General features: G+C 42.0%; 1 protein-coding gene across 1 annotated transcript in view; it reads left to right on the forward strand.

Moving 5' to 3' along the window:
• LOC124716990 (actin-histidine N-methyltransferase) overlaps positions 1-26,350 on the forward strand; it is a 413,484-nt gene that overhangs the window by 380,685 nt on the left and 6,449 nt on the right. The window contains exons 10-11 of the mRNA XM_047243613.1: positions 9,777-9,927; positions 16,728-16,876. Coding sequence (XP_047099569.1) covers positions 9,777-9,927; positions 16,728-16,876 — 300 coding nt within the window. The remainder of the gene's footprint in view (positions 1-9,776; positions 9,928-16,727; positions 16,877-26,350) is intronic.

Genomic DNA, 26,350 nt, shown 5'->3' on the forward strand with positions numbered 1-26,350 from the left:
TTGCTATAGAGTTAACCAGAGATGAACTGGCTTGCTCGTTCGTTTGTACAGTGTCAAACAAAGACGAGATCAACACGTTGCAGGGCATGCATTTTCAAAGGAACAGGCACTGCGGTGACTACAGTTGTGATGAAATACATGAAATGGATTCGCTGTTGCGAATCTGGACAGCCTTCAGCTGTGTAATGGAATTACGATATTGAAAATTTATGTGGGACCGGGACTTGAAGACGGATTCCCCGCTTGCCGCGAGCGTTTTCCGTAACCACTTCGCCTAACTAAGAACGCTTCACGGCCACGCCCAAACCTCCATATGTTGTCGTCCTTGTGTCTAAAATGTCGTCGTTCCATTATGAAGGTGAAACTGTGAATACATTTTATGTAGAGATAAAAACTTTAAATAATTTTCCATGATATGTGGTACATTCACTACTTGCATCTCATTTTCGCCTTCTTATAATCAATCTTTTAATATTTCGAAAACCTGTAATTCTCGAATTCGGTAATTTTTTTCATATTATTAGTACAGCAATATGTTAACGTTGATTGCCTCGCTTTTCGTAACTGTATAAAACATTTCATTTAATTCATCAATCGTGTAAAGCTTCCAGTGAAACTTGGTAAATCTGTCAGACAGTGCTGTTTTATTTTCACACTCCGCCATTAGAATATTTATTTCCACACTATACAGCAGCATAACTTTACAATTAACCAGATACATTGCTGTCGTGATAAATGTTACATAGCCTTCTGTAAGTTACACAACCTTATGGTACCAGATGAAACATGCACTCCGTCTTCAGGGCACGAGTGGCCTACCGGGACCATCCGATCGCCGTGTCATCCTCAGTGGAGGATGCGGATAGGAGGGGCGTGGGTTAGCACACCCCTCTCCCGGTCGTATTGATGGTATTCTTGACCAGCCGCTACTAATCGGTCGAGTAGCTCCTCAATTGGCATCACGAGGCTGAGCGCACCCCGAAAAACGGCAACAGCGCATGGCAGCTGGATGGTCTCCCATCCAAGTGCCGGCCACGCCCAACAGCGCTTAACTTCGGTGATCTCACGGGAACCGGTGTATCCACTGCTGCAAGGCCTTTGTCTAGATGAAACGTGAAGAGTTAATAGTACAAAGGTTAAATTCATACGGCCTTTACATGCCATGTTTTGATCTGATCTAGTCAGATTGAAACCAGTTATCAAAAGTAGAGGTCCAGGCGGTGTATTTCATTCATTAAACTAAATCACTGCGTCGTACCGGCCAATCTGACATGGTAATGCGGCGACTGGAGGCAGTTCAGCATCGCTGACTGAGTGTGAAAGATATTGCCTCCGTATGTGATATTTCCGTGTGATCTGTGCGCACACAGCCCTGCAAAATGACCTGGAAATGAGTGATTCCCACTAATACCTCAAGGCTGCGTGGGTGGTAATTTGTCAGGCAATGTTGATATGTGCGGCGGCATTAATGCAACTTTCTTTTCAACAATTGTCACAACTGACGAGACATAGATGTTGTTTTTCAATCCTGTTACAAAGCATCAATCAGCTCAGTGAAAATACACGCTCACTGTCACAAAATAGAAATCGTGCAAGGCCCACTACTGAAAAATTTATGACGTCCGTGTTTTGGGACAACAGTGACGTAATCCTTACTCATTAAGTTTCAGAGGGCAATACAGTGACAGGTAGAAGACACTAAAATATTTTGAGGAGCAATCTCCCTCCAGCGTTGAGGGGAAAAGTGGTCGGAAATCGCTGCACGTCTGCTCTTTCAAAAAGACAATGCCCCAGCGCATCGGGCATATGTGATGTAGGAGTTTCTTCATGAAAACCACTTTGAAGTGGTTTCTTGCGCTCGTTACTCGCCTGTCCCGGCCTCGAACGATTTTTGGCTCTTTCCAGTGAGGAAATACACACTTTGTGTGCACAGTCTCCAGCTGTACCCTTGTTGCTTCAGTTATTTCCCATTAGTCAACACAGACTCCTGTAGATACATTTACAGTGGCCAAAGAATCATACCGTAGTGCGTATGGCTGCATGGATACTACAATGAGAAATGACAGAAGTTTCAAATTTTTTGTGTGACTATACTGTGCAGAAGAAAACAGGAGACCGTAGAACTGGAACGCACCTTGTAAGAATTGCGCAGTGTCACACAGGAACGTGAGAAGGTGGCAAGCTTCGTTTTTATCTGAAATAGTTACCTCTGCACATAGATGCGTGCTCTGCAAGCCTCTGTGCAATGCATGCTGGAGTTTTTTTTAAACCACAGCAGGCAGTACATTTCCTCTTCAACAGATGTAGGCCAACAGGCACATACTGTATTCCCAGATTTCCGAAAAGTGTTCAACAATGTACCTGTTCCACCGCGGGTAGAGAGAGGTAAATCTGTACGAGTTCTAATATATCTCCTATTTCTGAAAATCATCATTTTTGTCATAAATGCATGTTTTCACGTTGGTGTGGTTCTGGATTTCTTACCTTTGTTTTCCCGTTTGAATTGGACATAAGCTCAGTGAGTTTTATCTACGCTAATAATTAATCTGTAAAACCGTCGTGTCTATTCGCTAACCTCCAACATTACTAGACGGATTTTTACTGATTTTTTGCTGTTGACTTCAGAGTAGTTAGGTCCTCCGTATTGGTTATATGACGGAAAAAGAGTTATTCATACGTATTACAAAAATGTATGTTTGTACAGAGTGACCCAAAAGTCCTTTAACATTTGAAAATTCGACACTTAACGGAATAATGTAGACACAGAGATAAAAATTGACACGCGTGTTGGAAATGAGTAAGGCAGAGAGGTGAGGTACACAATAGACACACATGCCACAATATTCACGCATCGGCAAAGCTGGAATTCAATATGGTGTTGGCCCAAGCCCATTCTTCACGGAGTGCTGCACTGAGGAAAGGTATCGATGTCGGTCGGTGAGATTTGGCACGAAGTCGGCGTTCCAGAACATCCCAAAGGTGTTCTAAGGATAGGTCAGGACTCTTTCCATTACAGGGATGTTATTGTCGTGTAACCACTCCGCCATAAGCCGTGCATTATCAGCAGGTGCTCGATCGTGTTGAAAGATGCAATCGCTATTCCCGAATTGCTCTACAAGAAGGTGCTTAAAAAATTAATGTAGGCCAGTGCTGTGATAGTGCCATGCAAAACAACAAGGGGCGAAAGCCCCTTATGTAAATAACACGATAACACCATCACCGGTGGCACTACACAGGCTGGCATTCGCCATACCCACACCCTGCCATCGGATCGCCACTTTGTGTACCGTGATTAGTCACTCCACACAACGTGTTTCCTCTGTTCATTTGTCCAATGTTTATGCTCCTTACGCCAAGGGAGGCGTCGTTCGGGATTTACCGGCGTGATGTGTGGCTTATGAGCAGCCACTCGACCATGAAACCCAAGTTTTCTCACCTCCCGCCTAACTGTCACAGTACTTGCAGTGGATTCTGATGCAGTTTGGAATTCCTGTGTGATGGTCTGGATAGATGTCTGCCTGTTACACATTACGACCCTCTTCAGCTGTTGGCGGTCTCTGTCAGTCAACAGATGAAGCCGGCCTGTACGCTTTTGTGCTGTCGTGCCCCTTCACGTTTCCACTTCACTATCACATTGGAAACAGTGGACCTAGGGGTGTCTAGGAGAGTGCAAATCGCGGGTACAGACGTATGACACAAGTGACACCCAATCACCTGACCACGTTTGAAGTCCGTGAGTTTCACGGAGCACCCTATTCTGCTCTCTCACAATGTCTAATGACTACTGAGGTCGCTGATACGGAGTACATGGCAGTAGGTGGCAGCACAATGCACCTAACATGAGAAACGTATGTTTTTTTTGGGGGGGGGGGGAGGGGTGTCCGGATACTTTTGATCACATAGTGTATGACGGAAAGTGGCGGCTCAGCAAGTCACGCGATCCTCAATAAACGATGGCAGAGAGATCTTTCACACGTGTAGCTGTATGGGGTGGAACGCCATCTTGTCTTTTCTGGTCAAGCTGCGATTGCCAACACCTTTGAATCCCTCTTTCACTACAGCTCATTTCACGCTCCTCATGCGTCACATGTTGGCCAGTTTTGGCACCTGTTTTCGGTTTCAATAAAACCTCATGTCATTACAACAGTGTGTGTCAAGTTTTACCCGTCTACTACATTCCTCCGTGAATTAAGTCAGATTTAAAATTTTAACAGACTGTTCAGTCGCGTGTGTGTGTGTGTGTGTGTCGCATATCCACTCAAACCACATGACCGATTTCAACCAGTCTTGGTACACACTTCACTTGATGTCAGCAAAGGCTCGTTTGTGGGGCTACGAACCACCTTTCACGTGGGGTGGGGGAGAGTGGCGTGGCGTGGCGTGGAGTTAAAAAGAAGTGTAGGTCACAACGCGCGAATACTCAGACCTTATTTGTCAAGTAATTGAAAATGAGAGCACTTAATGAATTGCAACGAACCTTACACATAATTTCAAACCTTTACGAAACGTTTTCTCGCTGTCACCCTCCACATAATGATGAAAGAAAAAAAGTTCATCGCTTACTACATTTTTGCTCTTCATTCTCGCATCAGGCATGACGCTTTAACTTATTACGTCCTTATTGCTAACGGTATTTTGCAGACAGTGTTCAAGTATACCACTGAAAATACCTACAAAATTATATCAATACGGACGGAAAAAAACTGCAATACCATGGAGGAGTTTTGCGACATAAATGAAAATTAGTAGGCATGTTGTCTGAAACACAATGTCCATTCATATTTCGCGCCAGTCGCCTAAGAATGACGCTAGTAACACCACTGTGAGGATGAAAATCTGGCTTGCTTTAAACAGTCTTGAGTGTTAGTTGCCTTTGAGATAGGAGGTAGTGAGTCGATGTTACTCGAGAATGCCTCGAAGGCAACAGAGTCGCCATATCGACAGGTCACAGAGTGTGAACGAGGTCGTACAGTAGGGCTGTGAGAAGCTGGATGTCCTTTCTTTGATATTGTAGAAAGACATGGCACGAATGTAACAATTGTACACGATTGCTGGTGGTGGTGGTCACAGAATATACAGTCGCAAGATGACCGCAATCCGGACCACCTCGTGGCACTACCGGGAGGGAAGACCGTCATGTTCGGCGTACGGCTCTGCCGCGTCGAACAGCGTCTGCAGCGGCAATTTGAGCAGCATCTGGCACCGCAGTGACACAGCAAACTGTTACAAATTGTTTACTTCAAGGACAGCCCCCAGCTAGATGCTCTGTAGTGTGCTTGTCACAGACCCCAACTCGTTGGAGGGCAGGATGGAAGTCTGCTGTGTTTTATGATGAAAGCTAGTTCTGCTTTGGTCTCAGTGATAGGTGTGTGTCGGTTAGGAGGCCAGTTGAGGGCCAGCATGCAACTCTCCAGTCTAATAGAGACACACGACCGGCACCTGCAGTTGTGGTGTGGGTTGTGATTTTGTATGACAGCAGGAAAACTCTTGTGGTTATCCCCTGCACCCTTACTGCTAATTTGTACATCAGTCTTGTGATTCAATCTGTTGTGCTGCCATTCATGAACAGCATAGGAGGGGGCATTTTCCAGCAGGATAACACTCACATACCTACGTAACTCGTCTACAGAGTGACACTTGACCTGCTCGAGCACCAAATCTGTCTCCAATCGAGTACGTAAAGGACATCGTCGGACAATAACTCCCGCGTAATCCACAAATGGCCTCAGCCGTCCCTGTACTGCCCGACCGAGTGTGACAGTCGTGGAGCTCCATCCCACAAACTGACATCTGGCACCTGTACGAGACAATGCGTGCACGTTTACACACTTGCATTAAACATTTGGGCAGCTACACCAATCATTAAGGTATCAGAATTTCACATTACCAATGGCATTTCTATTGTTTGCATTAACCTGTGATCTTGCAATGTTAATCACTTAAAAATGCTACTTAGACAGATGTATTCCTGAAATTTCATTACTCTGTGTTTATTATTTTTTGGTGTTCCAATTTTTTTCCCATCAGTGTGTATACAACACACAGCTCAGAATGTACGATGTCATAAACACAGAAATGTGTGAAAAACTGCTGCATCATTCGTGATGTTTAAATTTGTTATTACTAACCTGCTGTACTGATTTTTATGAATTTTGGTAAAGAGATAGCTTTAAACCTTTGTAAGAACATAGGCAACTTAACATAGTGTGTAGTACAAGATACTTATGGATTTGAAGAGTATTATACGAATTACTATTTGACTTTTGAATTGTATCATATTTGTGTAAATACTTTTCTCGGTTGATACGTGGTGTGTGATACGATTCAAAGTAGTGAATACAATGCATATACAACCTTCAGTGTATTTATTCCATACTTCCACACTGTTTGTTGCATAGTGTATAGCTGCTTTGTGCATTGTCCATAATTTGAGAACAAGAGACCTTATTGACTTGCAGCAAACTTTACACATAATTTCAAACCTTCACAAAACTGGTTCTCACTGGCAACACCCACAAAATGATGAAAGTTCTTCGTGCAGTAGAAGTGTAGCATCAAGCATGACATAATGACTTTTACATTTATTGCTTCTTTGCAACTAATGCTATTCGCAACACATTTAGCAGATGGTATTGACGTATGCTGCTGAATGCACCTTCAAAGTTATGTCATTGTATGATACGCAGTTTAGGGGATATGAGGGAATGAGGAGATGAGCGGAGAGAGGGAAGGAGGAGAAGGAATAATAGAACATACCAGGGCAACACCAGGTACCCAACTAATTCATTAATGACTTTGTTTCACTAATTAATACCAGTTTTCACATAAAGACATATAATGTATAAACCAGTATTTAGTAGCACAATTTTTTTTAGTTGCAGCATTCTGAACATTTTAATTTCATAGTTTGATGTTAAATACAAGTTATAATATTCATTCAAATGATAAAGTTCACCATTCACATTTTTGAAGGATATTTATGGTCCCTGCATACAGATAAAAATGAATAATATACTTGACAAGATGTGGAAAGCAATCTACAGTATTATGGATTACATTTATTTATTTATTTATTTATTTTTATTTACATTTTCTTTGCATGGAGCCATCGTAACGATGGCTTTTGCAAACATCAGACTTAATAGTATGGATATATTTATACTTATAAAATACACTGTATTTTGTAGCTGTTGCTTCTTATGTCTATTTTTTACATTTATCACATTACAACTGATATGCAAATGTCTCATGTTACAATCACTATCTTAAAATTCATTGAAAGAATATAAACATTTTTCTATTAGAAAAGATTTTAATTTTGTTTTAAAAACATTTCCCGTGTACATTCTTAGAGAGTTTGGTAGCTTGTTATACCAAATCAAACCACTGATATATGGACTTCTATCAGTCATTTTTAACGTTGTTCTGTTATGGAAATAGTTACACTTTGTTCTAGTGTTGTGATCGTGTACATCACTGCCCTTGATAGCTTCTGTTGGTTGACTTACAAAAAATACAACTATTTTGAAGATGTACAGAGAATATATTGTCAGATATTCGTGCTGCACAAACACTTCACAACATGAATCTCTATGTCCCATCCCATGTATAAGTCTTATTGCTCTTTCCTGTAGTAGTAATATTCTTTTTAAGTGTACATCAGCTGCACAGCCCCATAGTTCAATTCCATAATTGAGAAAGGGGTAATGTGTTCCATAATATACTAATTTCAGTGCTTGGCTAGGAACTATCTTTGCGAGCTGGCTGAGGAGATATATGGCACTACTGACTTTTCCGCATACAAAATTAATGTGGTATGTCCATCGCAAATTTTCATCAACATATACACCCAGGAGTTTACAGTTGCCATTTTCTGTTGCAGAGATATTACACACACTGTTCATATTGTTGTGATGAGAACTGCCTGTTTTAAATGTCAGTAGTTGAGATTTGGTGACATTCACCTTGAGTGTCTGATGATTGAAGTATTTTGTTACTTCTGTTACACCACTAGTAGCAAGAGATTCTAGCTCTTTAGATTCACTCCCATAGAATAAGATTGACGTGTCATCTGCATAGCTTACAATATGGGAGTTAATGGGTTGTGCAATGTCGTTAATATATATATATACACTCCTGGAAATTGAAATAAGAACACCGTGAATTCATTGTCCCAGGAAGGGGAAACTTTATTAACACATTCCTGGGGTCAGATACATCACATGATCGCACTGACAGAACCACAGGCACATAGACACAGGCAACAGAGCATGCACAATGTCAGCACTAGTACAGTGTATATCCACCTTTCGCAAAAATGCAGGCTGCTATTCTCCCATGGGGACGATCGTAGAGATGCTGGATGTAGTCCTGTGGAACGGCTTGCCATGCCATTTCCACCTGGCGCCTCAGTTGGACCAGCGTTCGTGCTGGACGTGCAGACCGCGTGAGACGACGCTTCATCCAGTCCCAAACATGCTCAATGGGGGACAGATCCGGAGATCTTGCTGGCCAGGGTAGTTGACTTACACCTTCTAGAGCACGTTGGGTGGCACGGGATACATGCGGACGTGCATTGTCCTGTTGGAACAGCAAGTTCCCGTGCCGGTCTAGGAATGGTAGAACGATGGGTTCGATGACGGTTTGGATGTACCGTGCACTATTCAGTGTCCCCTCGACGATCACCTGTGGTGTACGGCCAGTGTAGGAGATCGCTCCCCACATCATGATGCCGGGTGTTGGCCCTGTGTGCCTCGGTCGTATGCAGTCCTGATTGTGGCGCTCACCTGCACGGCGCCAAACACGCATACGACCATCATTGGCACCAAGGCAGAAGCGACTCTCATCGCTGAAGACGACACTCCATTCGTCCCTCCATTCACGCCTGTCGCGACACCACTGGAGGCGGGCTGCATCATGTTGGGGCGTGAGCGGAAGACGGCCTAACGGTGTGCGGGACCGTAGCCCAGCTTCATGGAGACGGTTGCGAATGGTCCTCGCCGATACCCCAGGAGCAACAGTGTCCCTAATTTGCTGGGAAGTGGCGGTGCGGTCCCCTACGACACTGCGTAGGATCCTACGGTCTTGGCGTGCATCCGTGCGTCGCTGCGGTCCGGTCCCAGGTCGACGGGCACGTGCACCTTCCGCCGACCACTGGCGACAACATCGATGTACTGTGGAGACCTCACGCCCCACGTGTTGAGCAATTCGGCGGTACGTCCACCCGGCCTCCCGCATGCCCACTATACGCCCTCGCTCAAAGTCCGTCAACTGCACATACGGTTCATGTCCACGCTGTCGCAGCATGCTACCAGTGTTAAAGACTGTGATGGAGCTCCGTATGCCACGGCAAACTGGCTGACACTGACGGCGGCGGTGCACAAATGCTGCGCAGCTAGCGCCATTCGACGGCCAACACCGCGGTTCCTGGTGTGTCCGCTGTGCCGTGCGTGTGATCATTGCTTGTACAGCCCTCTCGCAGTGTCCGGAGCAAGTATGGTGGGTCTGACACACCGGTGTCAATGTGTTCTTTTTTCCATTTCCAGGAGTGTATATATAAGGAAGAGAAAGGGTCCAAGGATTGAGCCCTGTGGTACACCTTGTAATACACCTTGTAATACAGGTTCACTGGTGGACTGGGAGTTCATGATTTTACTATCTAGTTTGTATGACAATTTAGTGCTTTGCTTACAATTCAACAGGTACGTGGTTAGTTGTCACTGACAAGTACCAAGCTGGATAGTCATACATACATTCATGTTTGTCACATGTTTCAGGTGAGCCGCTCGGATGCTCTGGCAGCAGAGAGGATATCGCTGCTGGCACGACTCGGTCTACCATCTGCCGGTGACTTTGCTCTTCGACCAGGACCAGACCCAGTTGAGGGTCGGCTACTAGCTTTTCTACGAGTGTTCAGCATGAACAAAGGTGAGTGTGTGCATGTCTGCCTCCTCTTAGGCATGGGATGCATTTCTCCTTTCTCTGTCCCCCCTCCCCGCCCCATCCTTTTCCTTCCCCCTCACCCCCATTTTTTCATATTTCTCTCTCATCCTACTCCACCTCCATATACATCTACACGTACTCTGCAAACCATCTGACTCTTATTTATAGCAGGACAGAACATGAAAATATTAGCAATACTTCAATCATTGGCATCTAGTGTGATGTCCCAGTCAGATTTTGAGCAGATGATCACGAACTGGCCACAGGTGACCATCCTGTTCAGAATACGTGCTCTAAAGACTGCCTCACAGATCTAGATGTATCGGACCTCATAATATGCAGCTAGGGGTGGAACAAACTGTCACCTTAATGTGTTCAGAGGCACAAAGGTATTTTAAGTTTGACTGAATGCAAAAAATTTTGTGCTTCAGATTTCATTTGTAAAAGTCTGTTTTGTTAAATTTTAAGACTGTACCAAGATTTTGTTGTTATATATGCAGATGGATCTAAGCAAGAGAATGCTCTCTATTGTCAGCACCGAGCGAGGTGGTGCAGTGGTTAGACACTGGACTCGCATTCGGGAGGATGACGGTTCAATCCCGCGTCCGGCCATCCTGATTTAGGTTTTCCGTGATTTCCCTAAATTACTCCAGGCAAATGCCGGGATGGTTCCTCTGAAAGGGCACGGCCGACTTCCTTCTACATCCTTCCCTAAACCAATGAGACCGATGACCACGCTGTCTGGTCTCCTTCCCCAAACAACCAACCAACCATCTATTGTCAGCACTTTTCCCTAGTAGGATTTTGAGTTTGCTTCTCAGAATGTTTAATAAATTATGATGCAAAGGTATGCAGTGTCCTGAAGGCACTGGAGCGAGTATGTATGCATCACAGCAGAGTTTTCCACCTTCTTTGACTTGCTTAGTGTCCTATAAGCAGTACAGAAAATGTATCCAGTAGCGAGGGGGCGGGGAGGGGGGGGGGGATTGAAAACCATCTATGACACCTCACAGTGCATCTGAGACCAAGGCAAGGAGGTGGTCTTTTGCTGATTGAGATACAAGTAAATGATGCAGCTGACAAAGCAGCCAAAGAAGCATGTAGAGATGGTGTTGTAATTAGGTGCACAAATATGGTCCCTCACCTCAGTCGAGTTATGATTCATTTACAACGTAGTTGACTGGGCACCAAAGCTGCACATACGTGTAGTTGCCCTAGCTGTGCAGATGTGTAGCTGGCTCTGAATTAGGATTTGTCCAAGCTTAGCAATGTTTTCAGTTTTATTTTAACTGCCTAACAACTGCTGAGCACGTCAACTATGTGAAAAGGTTTTACTTGTACTTTCTCCATTAATTAAACATTTACAGTACATATCTAACATTAAGGAGTTTTGACATCTTTGTCCCCTATCAGTGACAGCTCACTTCCAGTATCGTCATTATTAATAGCAAGTATATCTCGTGAATAAGTATGTGGTGTTTCCCCTACAAGTCCATCCTGCTGCACCTTACTCCCACTGGTCCAACACCTTTGCCCTGCCCTCTTTCTCGTTGCTCATTCTTCCTGGCATGTAAAAGCACATACAGCCTACCTTATCACTGATACCCAGCTGCAGCCAATAAATTCATAGATCTTGTTCTAAGTATGAGGACAGTCAGAAACGTTCACGGTATGATAGTGAATTTTTGTTTCCAAAAACTTTTATCTTTCAACATAATCTACATTTATGTTAACATATCTCATCGAGTGGTGTTCCTGTGGCAATATTCTGTTTCTGTATTGTTCCTCTAAAAGTGCAGCAAAATACTTTTTTAGAGCTGCAGTTGCTTCTTGGTTGGACGAAAACATTAACCAGCTAGAAAAACTTTCAGTTTTGGGGAGTGATGAAGTCTGAGGGAGCCAAATCTAGGGAACAGCACAAATATTCCGAAACTTCACAGTGCAGATCTTCCAGTTTTTCCATCACCAAGACACTGTTGTTGGCTGAAGTATTGCCTTGATGAAAGATGATGCTTTTCTTTTGCAAACAGTCTCTTTCCTCAAATTCTTGCACCCGATCCATTAGAAGTTTATGATAATGATCGGCAGCTACTGTTTCACATTTTTGAAGACTGTCAGTAAAATTCCTTTCTGGTCCCATGCATTGGGATGCTGTTTCCCACTGATGACACAGTCTTTACCTTCCTTGGAACTGAAGAATCACCTCCTATCCACTGTCTGGATTGTTGTCTCAATTGTAATGTGTAGCTGTCAAACCATGTTTCAACCATTATCATATACTGCTGCAGAAAACCACTTTGATTTCTACAAATATGCACCAAACACTGTTCACATCAACCTTCTGGTATGATATTTTGCACGTTTTGTAAGATTTATGATATCATTAAGCTATTCATCCTTCAGTGAATCAGTTTGGAAACTTTCACGGGCTCATTTAAATTGAACAGTCCATTTCTCATGATGGGAATTGAAGAAGAGTCACCATACAGACTTATGAATGTCAAATGAGTGTCAGTTGGCATCAAAGATTCTTAAAATATGATATTCAACCACGGGGGTAAAAAGTTATGCCTGTAGTGCTGCAATATGTGGGTGAGACAGAACTTTTCAGAGAATCCTTGTACCAGGTTATGTGAAGTCAGTCATATACAATACCATACAAGCTAGAGAGAATGTTCTTTGATAATTGATTTCTGTTTCTATGGATAATTACACAAAACAATAGTCTGACCTATCTCTAAAGACATAATACTCACAATCACATTGTGATTACTGGCCAATCAGCATATTGGCTGCTGTATCCAGAGTCCTGGAATAAATATTTCAGTCAACTAACTTTATACCTCAGCAAATACATCTTAAGTAACAGATATTACCTTAAAGTCAGTACCGCCAGTAAGCTGTTTTTTTCCTCTCCCCAAGGTTACATTAACACAATCATGATTTCGGCAAAAAAACAGTCTAATGACTTTAAAGAAATATATTATGACTGTGGCCCCACATTATGAAAAAAATTAACAGATATTAGTCTGTTTTTTAAAAACTGAAATATGCCATAGACGGTTGTGAAGCCACAGTATTGACACTGCAAGATTTCTGCAACACATTTCATAGCATTAGATTTGACATACTGCTCAGTAAATTGTGACACTTAACATTTTCTTCTGAACTGAACTACTTGAGATGCAGACAGCAGCATATTGTCAGCAGGAATGAAGAGCTATCTTGGAAGCTCACGTCGTCTCTCTCTCTCTCTCTCTCTCTCTCTCTCTCTCTCTCTCTCTCTCTCTGTGTGTGTGTGTGTGTGTGTGTGTGTGTGTGTGTGTGTGTGTGTGTGTAACTGCATGTTTTACTTAAGTGCTAGATCTAAACATATCAATACTGCCATCATACAAGTGAATGGTGATCTCTCGTCTGAGTCCATATGGGTGCAAAACCTGGGACTCACACTAAATGTGAATTAAGTGCCAAGTAATTTCAGTACACCATCATAAAGCAATAACTTCTGAATTCCACAAACAAGTGGACCCTATTCTTTCCTATGGTATCTCAGTAACATATCAGAAAACAGTGTATGAAAACCTCAAGGGACTGAAAATAGTGTCGCCTCATGCCGGAAGACTTCTCCGTGCCTCTACGCACTCCAGAATTTTTGAAACATATTTGCACTGGATGTGAAAAATGAACATCTGCAGTGACTATTTCTATGAATCACCACTGTTCTAGTGTAATCCAACAAAGGAGGAGAACTAATCATGTATGCTCATGCGTTTTCATCTGCCTATTTGGCCAGGTCATTCTGTAGCTAGGATGGTTGCGGCATAAAAAGTTATGTGACCACCATGAACTGTGTCTCCTCCAATAGCTTGTTATTGTGTAAGCATTTCAGTACCTCACATTAGAGATTAAGTAACTGTCATCTCATTATCATAAAAGAGTCTCACTTATCGATTAACCTAAATGCACTCATCCATCTAACAGAAACACTGACAAACACCTTCTCTGTTCCTGCTGTCCACTGCCGGAATATGTTACTTGCATTCCGTGAGCAATACAGTATCCTGTTGCATGTAAGAAAAAGCTGAATCACTTGCTTTGTAAACTTACATAACAACCTGGTCTATTCAGGGGCACTACGCATCAAGATGGTTGAAAGAACTGGTGAGGGAGAGGGTAGATTCACATCAGAGTGTAGAATTAATAAGCTAAGGTAATACTGACATGTGTTAATTCAAGCAGCCTTATAAAGCAGTCCCGTTGGCCTTAGGTGTCACCAGCAGAATAGAATGAGTGCAACCTGCCCATGTCCTCCAGAATTGTGCCAGCTAGACAACCCTGCATGTACTGGTGATCCTCATGTCATGGTATTGAGTGTGATAGCCAATACTAGATGTTTGATGCAGAGCAATGCCCCCCCCCCCCCCCCCCTTCCCCCAAGGGGTTAACGAGGATGATGGATGATGACGAAATTGATGTGCAGATTGGCTAGGAGGACATAAGGGCATACCTCCCGCAGACATATCATAGACATCTTGCAGTCCATCAGCCGAAGTCCCTATGAAGCAACGGCTGCCCGCACACCAGCTCCGAGCATCGCTGAAATTTCCAAAGTCATGCAGCACCCCATCACTTTGTCTCAAGACTCACGTGGAAACATGATGAGTTAATCAGCAGACAGGCTGCCTCCAGATCCTCATCACCAAGGGTTAGCCAGGGTTTCTCGAAAACTCGGAAGCCTGCCATTGTCTCCTGTGTAAGACACTGATAGAATGGTGGCGCAACTAAATGCCTTAATGCTCTAAGCTTGATTGTTTGTATCCTTATAGCTACACTTCTGACATAGTCCTACTGGGGAAGGATGAGTAGGTTTGCTTTATAATTCCTCACCCTGTCAGCTTTTCAAGTGAGCACAGGTTGTTAGGCCCTGTTAAATTTGCAATATGAGAGTTTCTCAACACACAAGTGCTCCAAGTTACAAAATGTTACTTCGCCCTCATTCACATTAGCAGTTCTGTGCACCTTTTCTGTGACCCGTGTCACAAACACCGTCTTGCCAGCATGTTTTGATGTAATGTCCACAATATTTGCCCAGTGGCTTACTTGAGTAGCACATTGGCTGAGCTGGACTGTACTGTCTGTAGCAGTGGTTGGAATGAGACTTTAAAAAAATTTACAATAAGTACACTAAACTTTTCTGGGATGCAGCACTTCTTCATCAAAGTCTATACATGTCCAAAAATCCCCAATGTGTTTTGAATGCATTGATAAGCATGTACAGTACGTTGTCAGAGTATTGTGCCATTAACATGGCTGGAATACAGCAAAGCTTTTAAATAACCCACACAGTAAACTCCAGTGGATTCAGGGCGGGGGATGTGGAGGCCGCAGTATTGGCTAGTTGTGCCCAATATGCTTGCCGTCGAAGATTTGTACACATATTCCCCAACAGCCACATGAAAGTGTCCTGTTGGGCCATCGTGCATGTCCCATGTATGTATCCTTTCACCTTAAGGAATGTCAACAGCTTAAATTTAGCCTTAGACATGTGTTGTGGAACGGCAATCCAGCTGCCTCATGCAGGGTGAGAGAGGCCAGTTCAAAATCTGTTTACAGTATTTTTTCATTACCATGGCTGCACTTGTGCTTACGTGGTATCAAGGAAACTGTTGGTTTCTGGACCTGTGCTTATTGTTGGGAATGCAGGGGGACAGCATAGGTTATCCTCAGTCAGAATGATTCCCAACAATTAGTAATAAAATGATGTTTGTTAAATATAAAGAAATACTCAACTTAAATGAAGCATTTTCTTGTGAAATGTCCAGCACAATTAGACTTTTAAAATTACTATAAATCCTCTAAAACATTAAATTTGCGACTCTGTGCATCTAAGCAATACTTACACAGAGTCCAGAGTTGGCCTACAATAATGAGGCATCGGCCAGTCACTATCCGCACACGTGATGTCCAAGGGTTGGCAGCTGCAGCCCCTGGCAGACCTCCGTACTGTCACCACGTTTATTAGCATTATTTGCTTGTCTCATTGTCCTCCATTTTCCCACATTGTGTACAGAACTGAGACAGCAGCAGCAGTCAGGCAGACAGTACCTGAGTCTTTCTCCATTTATTGGGCCAAGCAGAGTTATTGGAGACTTTTTTTCTGAAAAGGTACAACCTACTGAGAAGAAATTTCATCCAACACTTGTCTGCAAAGTGTGTTCAATCAAATGAAATGTCACGCAAATTTATTGCGTTCACAGTTACAAAGCTATGATATTGAAAAATGTGTTAAGAAACAGCAGCCCAGCTACCCCATGCAGCATGAGTATTGTACAATTTGCATGACTGCACTTGTGCTTACATTGTATAGAGGAAACTATTAGTTTCCTGATCTATGTTTATTAGGATTCTTTGCTTGTTTCATTGTCTTCTACTTACCCATTTCATTTGTGCCTTTAGTAATCAAACACCCTGTATATATCTTCAGTCTTCTGACAGGTTTGATGCAACCCTCCACGGCTTTTTCTCCTGTACCAGTCTCTTCATTTCAGAGTAACAGCATTTACACCCAATGTCCTCAGCTATTTGTAGGATATGTTCAGACCTCTGTCCTGCCCTACAGTTTTTACCCTCTACTATTAGGAAGAACTAGACTCCATTTAGGATGTAAGACCTCTTATAAGATGTGTGTCATGGTGACGTCAATACAAAATATCTGCAGTAGAGGGCTGTATGGCTCTATTATTGTCAGGATAAATAAATTTACAAATGGAATAAAATTTTCACAGATCAGCTGCAGCACTGGATGGAGAGTGAGAAAGTCTGTGACCTGGTTTATGATGACTGTGCACTTGAGACAGAACTGGAGTCTCGAACCTGGAACTTCCTGTACACCCGTATACAGCTGCTCCTTTCTGCATACCCGACAACACTGAAGGTAAGTACAAAGGGTAGTTACACTGTGCAAGGCAACATACAGCCACTGTACCTCACAAGGGAACCTCCCCATCGCACCCCCCTCAGATTTAGTTATAAGTTGGCACAGTGGATAGGCCTTGAAAAACTGAACACAGATCAGTCGAGAAAACAGGAAGAAGTTGTGTGCAACTACGAAAAAAATAAGCAAAATATACAAACTGAGAAGTCCATTCGCGAGATAGGCAACATCAAGGATTGTGGGAGCTGAGGAGCGCCATGGTTAGCGTTTCAGACAATTATCAAAGTTCAGGCACTCACACTTCGCTCTCCAAAATTCCAGGACATGTTCAGATTTGCTTGGACATATGCAGGATTTGACGGTCTACACACGGAAAAATTTGAAAATGCTAAAAACGTGTTTTGATAGAGCACAGGGAAAACTGTGCGACTGTGAAACTGTTGCATTCATTTGTTGCAGTTTATGTGACAAACACCTATGTTTTCATTACTTATTTGGGAGTGATTATCACATGCACAAGGAAACCTCAATCGGGCAAGGTAGAAGAATCTTTTTACCCATTCGCCAAGTGTACAAGTTAGGTGGGTCGACAACATATTCCTGTCATGTGACGCGCATGCCGTCACCAGTGTCATATAGAATATATCAGATGTGTTTTCCTGTGGGGGAATTGGTTGACCTATGACCTTGCGATCAAATGTTTCCATTTCCCATTGGAGAGGCACGTCCTTTCGTCTACTAATCGCACGGTTTTGTGGTGCGGTCGCAAAACACAGACACTAAACTTATTACAGTGAACAGAGGCGTCAATGAATGAACGGACAGATCATAACTTCGTGAAAATAAAGAAAGTAAACTTTTCACTCGAGGGAAAACTTGAACCAAGGACATCTCGTTCTGCAGCTGCTCACACTAACCACGGGACCACGGCGCTCCTGAGCTCACACCTTCCATGATGTTGGCTATCTTGCAGCATGGACTACTCAGTTTGTATATTTTGCTTATTTTTTTCATAGTTCCAGACAACTTCTTCCTGTTTTGTCAATTGATTTGTGTTCAGTTTTTCAAGGCCTATCCACTGTGCCAACTTATAACTAAATCTGAGAGGGGTGCGATGGGGAGGTTCCCTTGTCAGAAGAAACACTGCTGCAGTCAGTGTTGATATACACTTCTGTGGCCAACTGTTTAAGGTAATACCAGTGTTTAAACTGTTGGAGAATAAAACTCGTAAGTGAATGATGAAATATCAAGTAGACTAACAAAGTTATCACACCAACATTGATGCTGTGCTTAGTTACATGAGGAATATGTCTTTGAGTGACAGATTAGAATACTAATTAGTAAAATCAGTTTGCAAAAATGGAAAGAGAGATAATGTATGAAAGGTAAAGAGGACATTTTAATTACACCTTGAAAAAATAAACTTACATAATTAATTTTACATTCATTTGCAGGAACTTGCCTGCAGCCCTGGTACACATTGAAATTCATGTATCGCAATACTCTAGCACACTGCTAGGAGCTGAAAGAAAATGGCTCAGCTCATTCACAAATTGAAGTGTTGTGTAGTAAATTGTTTTTAGCATTTGGTGGGGAACAACACTGCAACTGCCCATAGTGAGTTGGTGGAAGTGTGCAACAATTCGTTATCATATGGAACACCAGTTAGTTAATGGAGATGCATCCATGTGACCAGAATGACAGAAGAAAATGGCAGATTGTCTCTCTGTGAAGAAACACCAGTCATAAGAGTAGTTGTGGCCATAGTGCTCAAAAAATAGTGTCTCACAATTGAGGTAATAGTGGAAAATCAGTTTTTAATCAATTTTCAACATCATGCACATGATTTTCAATACGACATTAGTCCCCATCTGCTGGGTTTTGAGAGGGCTCACACCCATTCAAAAGCCCACTGGGCCGAGGCAGCAGAAGTGTTGCATCTGTGTCAGACCAATCCATCCAAGTGACTTGTTTAGCCACCTAACTATGGATGAATGTTGGGTGTGTCACTATCAACACGAGAGTAAGAAGCAAAGCAATCATTGGAAACATGTGAACTCACTACCACCGAAAAAGGCGAAGACCCAGTCATCGTCACCCAGGCGATGCTGTTTTTTGGGACTGCCACAGTGATAACATATTATGCTCACAAGGGGCAAATCATCACAGGAGTGTACTAGAGAAATATCCTGAGGAGGCTAAAGGGGCTATCATTGCTGTAAGTTGTCCAGCGGTGTGTATTTGTTCCATGGCAATGCCCTAGTTGATATTGCACAGGACACAGTGGCTCATGTTGCTTCTTTAGGTTATTAAATTTTCTCCCTCCTCCTGTATCCTCCTGACACAGTACACAGTGACCACGTCCTCTTTACTTGGACGAAGAAACCATTGCATGGAAGGCATTGCGTAGGTATGAAGAAAAGCTGATTTTTGAGAGGCAATATTCATAAACAGCCAAACTGCAGCCTCTTACAACAAGGCTTCTGCCAAGTTGTCTATCATTAGAAATGTCACATTGAAGGGGGGTACGTAGAGAAGGCAAACACCCATCACCTTTCCTCACTGTCACTACTGACCCCCCTCCCCCCTGAAGAGATAATTAAAACTTTATGACTACCCCTTGTAGACAGTTACTTGCCATTAAGTGAGATCAGTGTTACTTTACTGGCTGCATTATGTCTAATAGAATCAGGTGAGTAACCACCTTGCCCACTTTCAATGGTCAGTAGTGACCATCACCTGTGGTCATACAGAGAAGGTGATTCACTCATAGGCAGAGCACCATTGTGAGATAGACCCCTGCTGAGGGCACAGACACAGAGTGGCCTCGGAGACTGACTGGATTTAAAGATAGTTTAAGAATTAACTGTATGCAAGTTCTCTTAACCACAGTGTTCTTGTCTCCTTTCTACAAGAATTCTCTCAGCCTGCACAGCTGTGACAGTTCTGCCAGGGGTGCAGGATCACCTCACTACACAGCTCTGGACAGTCAACAGGCAACCTTCCACAAAAATCAGTCTTGGACGAAGAGCACACATGGCCATGAAGTTCGGATATCTGCGGAACCAGATAAGAATATTAGTGCCGTGGCTTATGCATGCCCAAGTGGTACTTTGTGTTACTCGTGTGACAGACTGAAGATGATGTGATTGGAATGTCAGAACTGGTTGTCTAATAAAATAATATCAGAGTAATGACTATCGGTACAGTGTTATTAAATTTTTAAAGCATAATGTGGAGGAGTTGGTTTGCTGAGTATGGTGTCAGTCATTTCAATATTGTCTCTGTTGGTCTGCCACATTGCAGTGTCTATCTCTTTGAGCGTCTGCTGACTCAGGTTTCCTGTGACACTGTCCTGCGAGTCAAATAAATCTGTGATGACTGATGCCACCCTTCTTCGTATGTGTTCAATATCTCCTGTTATAGCCCGCACCACCTAGCAAGGCGCTTCCGCACATAGAGGCAGAGCAAAAAGGAAGCGTGGGGGGGATGGGAACTGCACATGCACGGCAACAGAGAGCGGGCAAACAAAATCCGCATTGGTGAACTGCGTTGCTGTGGACAACAGTCAGTCTTGTTTGCGTATGGTACATTGTATTACACGTTCAAATCTATGAGGGGAATAATAAATATTAAAACCAATTTCGATCAATCGTCTTGAGAGAAGTATTAATTCACGTCTTGATGATGTTGCGTCCACTGCTCCACAGATTTACTCTGCATGACGTCGGGAGGTGAGAACAGCTGACACAGCTTTGTGAAGCATGAAGCACAATTTTTCTCAAAATGATAATTGTCTAACAATTAGGTCATTGAAACTGATTGCAATAATTTACATTTATTGTGATTTGAACTGCATTATAAGTAAAAATTTAATTCACAACAAAATTAACTTCAAGCACCAACCGAAATCATAATATTTGCTTGACAACTGCTTCTACTCAATACAATTTTTAAAAATGTGTAAGGTGTGTGTGTGTGTGGGGGGGGGGGGGGGTGAATGTGGATGACTATAGTTAAGTGTGAATGCTCCCTGTAAAAAAGAATTTGTGGTAGAAAAGACTAATGTAAAAGATTACCGTAAAAATTGTCAGTAAGTTGTCACACTTTTCACTGTTAACGGGCATTATGAGTGTAAACTAACAAGTTTGATATTTCAGTGAGAGACCACATTTATAATCAATTGAACAAGCAAACAATTAACAATCATCTGTGAATAACTCCAGAGAATGCTGACCGATAACATCGAAAACCACCAATATTTCAAATAACAGCTACTGTCATTTTAGCACCTTATCCAGTTCGTGCCTTGAAAATGACAGAGGTTTACATGTGGAAATATCGGACTTCTGATGAATATATTCAGCTGTATTCTCGTGTTGTTATTAAAGGATATAACATGATGGGAGAAGCTGAACTTCTCCTTGGGCAAAATTTTTGAATGTTATAGTCTGCATAACTAAAAGGATACAAAGTCCTAGTCAAAAAGGCTGGAAAGAACTCATTATTATGTATGGAACTGATATGTTGACAAGCACTTGTTTTAAACCATGAGGCTTCAAAGTTAAGAAATATTATTACTTTGTTCCAAAGTCTATGTCATAATACCATCATCACTTTTATTTGAGTCTGTTTCTGAACAATCTGAATGTAAATTTACAATGATAGGTTCAAGGCTTATATCCGTCATCACTTCCCTGTCAGATTCTTCTTTCTGAAGCTTTTCAGCATGCCGCATGGACAGTGCTCACACTACAGGTGGAATGTTGTCTATTGCCTCACTGTCTGTTGTCTCACGCACAAGTGATTTCCTGTGTGTTATCTTGAATGTGTTACTTTTTGCTCACACATAGCCTTAAAACCTTTTGCTCAAATTAATACTGTGGGACTACACTGATTGTAACACAGGGGTAATCGCAAAACTATGTGACGCCATTCATATGCAAGGAAGTGAAGTTTGTACATTCTGTCACGTGACTTGTATAAATTAATGAGGTGCAGGAGATCGGCACGAGTGTGGTTTATGCGGTGCTTAATATTTTTATTTTTAAACTGGGGAAAAATATCCACTTTTCTGGTGTTTGTACTTGGTGTTTTTTCTATAACAGTTGAATTATAATTGGCCATGACCTACTTCGAAGCAAGGTATGACAAGAATTGTGAATCACGTCACAAAAATTACAGCGTTCATTTCCGAATGGTAATCACTGCTGTTTTTCTTACATGTAAATACAAGTTTATTCTCAGAAACAAAACCAGAAGAAGAGTCAGCATGCAGAATAATTATCCGATAACCTATTCCTGTGACAACTTTAAAACTGCCAATACCATCACTCATTTTTCCAGCAGATCTTCTTCGAATGATTGTTTCATCAAGGTAATACACTGCTGAAGTACCTCCTTCTCTTGTATCATGAATCTTTATTGGGATATAGATCGTGCTGCACCTGTGTCACTTCTTTGAACTAAAAACACTCTTCTTAACGTATCTGGAACCAATGTCTTTTAAAATTCTTTACAAGGACAAAGCTGCATAACTGTAACACATTTTTGTGATGTCGGGCATTCACATGGAGCACTTTAAAACATCATTGTTAAAGCCATCTATTTGAGTTACGGGTTCCTTGCGATTTTGATGCTTTCCAGGTGATACGAAACCATGTGTTTCTATGGTTCCTACAGCTCTGACACTTTCGTTTACAATTCTTTGTACAGTTTTCTTGCTGACACCACATGGTTCTGCAGTCCGTTCTTGTGTTTACAGATGTCAACAGTAAGAGACCTGCTTTCAAATTCACGTTTGAAAAAGTTACAAATATGGTAAATAATATGCCTTGCCTGCTTGTGAAGTACTTCACATTGCCGTCACCTGACTTTTTTTCAAATTCACAGCTATACTGCTGCAAGAAAGCAAAGGAAACACAAAAATTGGCAGTTGAATGAATAATTCAGTTGTTGTGAAGTATGGCAACAGTGCAACAAGTAGGAGCGAAATTCTCGCTCTCTAGCTGTAACACTCTGCTAGCCACCCAGAAAGAGAATGAATATTATTGGCTGCCAGTGGCTAGTAGAGAGGGATGCACAGAATGGCTGAAAATTGGGCCGCCTTCTTACATGACATGAACTTCAGTCGTATATGGCATGAGGCCCAAATGCTTCAGCAATAATTTAGATTGGGTCTGCTCTGTATACTGACTGTATAAAGTGGTTATATTGTAAGGATAGTGTTACTATGATGCTCAGCTGATCATCTTTTAAACAAATGGTGTCCAATAAGTAAAGCAGCACTTTTTTTCTGAAAGCAGTTTGGTTCGATTCAGGATTCCAGTACACCATATTCTTCCCCACTCTTTAGGCTGCAGAACCCTATTTTGCAACCTAACCTCCATTCAATGTGGCAGCCTTACAGCACTTTACTGGGCGGGCCTGATGCCCTCATGGTTCCACTCTACTGGTCAATGTTGGAGCCAATGTCTTTCTGCGTCAATAACCTCCCCATCATCTATGTACTGCTTCCCACAGAGTGCATTCTTTGTTGGGTCAAACAGATGTAAATCAGAAGTTACAAGATCCAGGCTGTAGGGTGGGTGAGGAAGAACAGTCTTTTGAGTACCCCAACTGGTGAACGAGTGTGTGAGCACTACCAACAGACACATCCAGTTGTACAACGAGGTATTTGATTGTGATCCATCAATCAGCTCAAATGAAAATGTCCACACATTCCAACATTGCAAGAGTCACACCTGTGTGCAGCCAACTGGCACACGTGAAATTGGACAGATTTATGTGACTTTCTTGCTGTGATGACAGACGCCTTGCCCAATGACTCACTGTGCTTTTGCTCACTGCCAGGTCTTGGTAGACATTACCTATGAATATATGTGATGCTCTGGTTTGCTGCCAAAAGAAACCCGGTGACAGCTTTCTGCTTGAAAGCATCTCCATTACAGATGACATTTTGAAGGGTATGTATAGTGCTGCCACTTATCAGAACTTCATAAAACTATAGGGGCTAAAGCAGGAATATTCCACGATGTCCCACAATAAAGTCTGCATATTTTTCAACCAAAATTGGCTGTGAAGAAGAGTGTGTTGCGTTAATTATTGAATGCTCCTCATATAACCTGAAGATTGTGCAATAAACATTGAAATATGTTGATGAGTAAATAATAATAATAATAATAATAATAATGTGCTACTGCTGCTGAACATACAGTGAAAGTCCTCAAATATCTTACAATTGTCAGTGACCACTTTTATATTGATGGTGTTCCTCAGGCATTCAGTCAAGTTGTTAATTCCATTTTATGTATAATATTTAGACTATTGACCCAGTTGATTAATTTAGATGTGGCAAGCTTCAACTAGACTGTGAAATACTGTTGGTGTCGGACAGCTGTTTATAGCAGAGTTCAACTTGTTGCTTATTTGTTTTTCACAACCCATACTGTTATTCCATGAAATGCACATTCTCTCATTGTTTCCCAGCTCTGATGGATGAGAAAACCCATGAGATCTTAATAAATTGAGCCTTGGACAGCAAGTCTTTCTGAAATCGATACTTCCATTCCAGTTTGTGAGTTTTCTGACAGCTTGATTTTGTTAGAATCCTTAATTGTGGTGTTTTGTGTTTGAAAGGCGATTCTGGACTGATCTTGTTTCTTATAAGGCGATTTGTATTGGGTTGGTGAGAGGTTTTGGGTCATAATGCATACTACAGAATGAAACTGATATTTGTCTAAATCCACCATAGGCAGTTGCTACAAAACTGATGTACAAAAGTGCCTCACACTGTTAAACAACTGATACAAAATGTACAAGAACTGTGTCATGACTGATTCACAAACTGGTGTTACAACTGGCCTGGCACCGGCTCTTGTATAAAAGAATAACAGTCAGGGGTACATTATGCTGTACATTTTGGTACACTATGCTCTAATTAAACTTATATAATTGTAATGCAGAATTAAATATTGACAAAATTTGAAGTGTCAGCAAATTCCATATACAGGACATGTCCGGAAAGTAAAGAATCGCAATTTCTGTGACACAACTATACATAGCAGTGTATCAGACCGGTTGGTGAGGTTAGGGGTGACCATTAGCTGTCATGTGGTAGGTCACTAAATTGCCTTGGAGGATTAGGACGGCTTCTTCCATGAACCTCTACGTAGTGGACGCATTGAGCTTATGTGGAGAAAACTTAAGAGCAACACTATGAAACAAAGTTTTGCATGAAGCTTAATAGGACACCACTGGAAAGTTTTGGAATGCTTATGTAACCCTTCAGGGACAGTTGCCTTTCCAGATCACAGTTGAACAAGTGTCACAAGATATTTAAAGAAGGTTGGCAGGAAGTTGCCAATGAGGCCTGCACAGGATGCCAGTCAACATTGTGAACGGATGACTGTATGACTCACGTGTGCCAATTACTGAATTCAGACTGTCAAATGAGTGTTCGCTTGATGTCAGAATTATTAGGCTTACCAAAAATGGTTGTTTGTGAGATTGAATCGGAAGATTTGGCCATGCAGGTGATCTGCCCAAAGTTTTGACTGATGCACGAAAGCAGCACCAAGTGGAAGTGTTTGTAGATCTAGAGCAACTCTGTGAAGATGATCTCAGTTTCCTGGACAATGTGATCACTGGGTCTTTAAGTACAATCTGGGGTCAAAGAGGCAGAGTGCTGAATGCCACATGATGAAACTGTGTGTTTACATTTTGTGGTGTGCAGTTGCAGCTGTAGCAGTTATAAAGCTAAATACTGACAAAGTTATTTGTGCACTGTTATACAGTTATTAAATTTAATGGTTTGCAGCAGTATTTCATGCAGTTTGTGGCAAAATAACAATTTAATAAACTTTTGGAAACGTTCTTCTGTGCGTTGAAGTCATTTAGTAAATATCATGCTTTACTTTTCACCTGCATTTCTTATTGTTTCTAGTGAAATATTTGAGCAAAATTTTTATTCAGTGTTTTAATGTCATTGAGTGTTCCAGTGGTGGTTTGAATTTTTGGTTTTAGCTAATAATTTTGTGAAGTTTTGTTGGTATTGGTATTAGCTGTGGTGTAGTAGTACTAATCAAGTAGTTGCTTTCTTAGTAGACAGATAATTTCGAGACTGCTATTGTTAGTTCTATAAATAGTTCTACTGGTGTAATTGAACTTAGGTAACATAGATGTATAGTTTTTTTTCCCAGTAACTGTAAAATTTTACCATGAGTGAGAAGTGTGGGCTCTGTCATAGGTTTGTGAGTAGTGGGTTACAGTGTGGGATTTGTTCAAAGTATTTTCATTGGGGGGAATGCAGTGGGGAAGCCAGTGGGCAATCTTGCGAGATCCTCTCCTGGGAAATGCAGAATCTGTAGTAAAAATAAGTTGTTAGAGGAGTAGGAGTGTAAGATCTGTGCCCTTCAGGTGCACTTACAATGCGCAAAGGAGAAAACAGATAGGTTGAGGAGGGTGAAGGATGAT

The sequence above is a fragment of the Schistocerca piceifrons genome, chromosome 9, assembly GCF_021461385.2.
Source record: "Schistocerca piceifrons isolate TAMUIC-IGC-003096 chromosome 9, iqSchPice1.1, whole genome shotgun sequence".
Classification (NCBI taxonomy): domain Eukaryota; kingdom Metazoa; phylum Arthropoda; class Insecta; order Orthoptera; family Acrididae; genus Schistocerca; species Schistocerca piceifrons.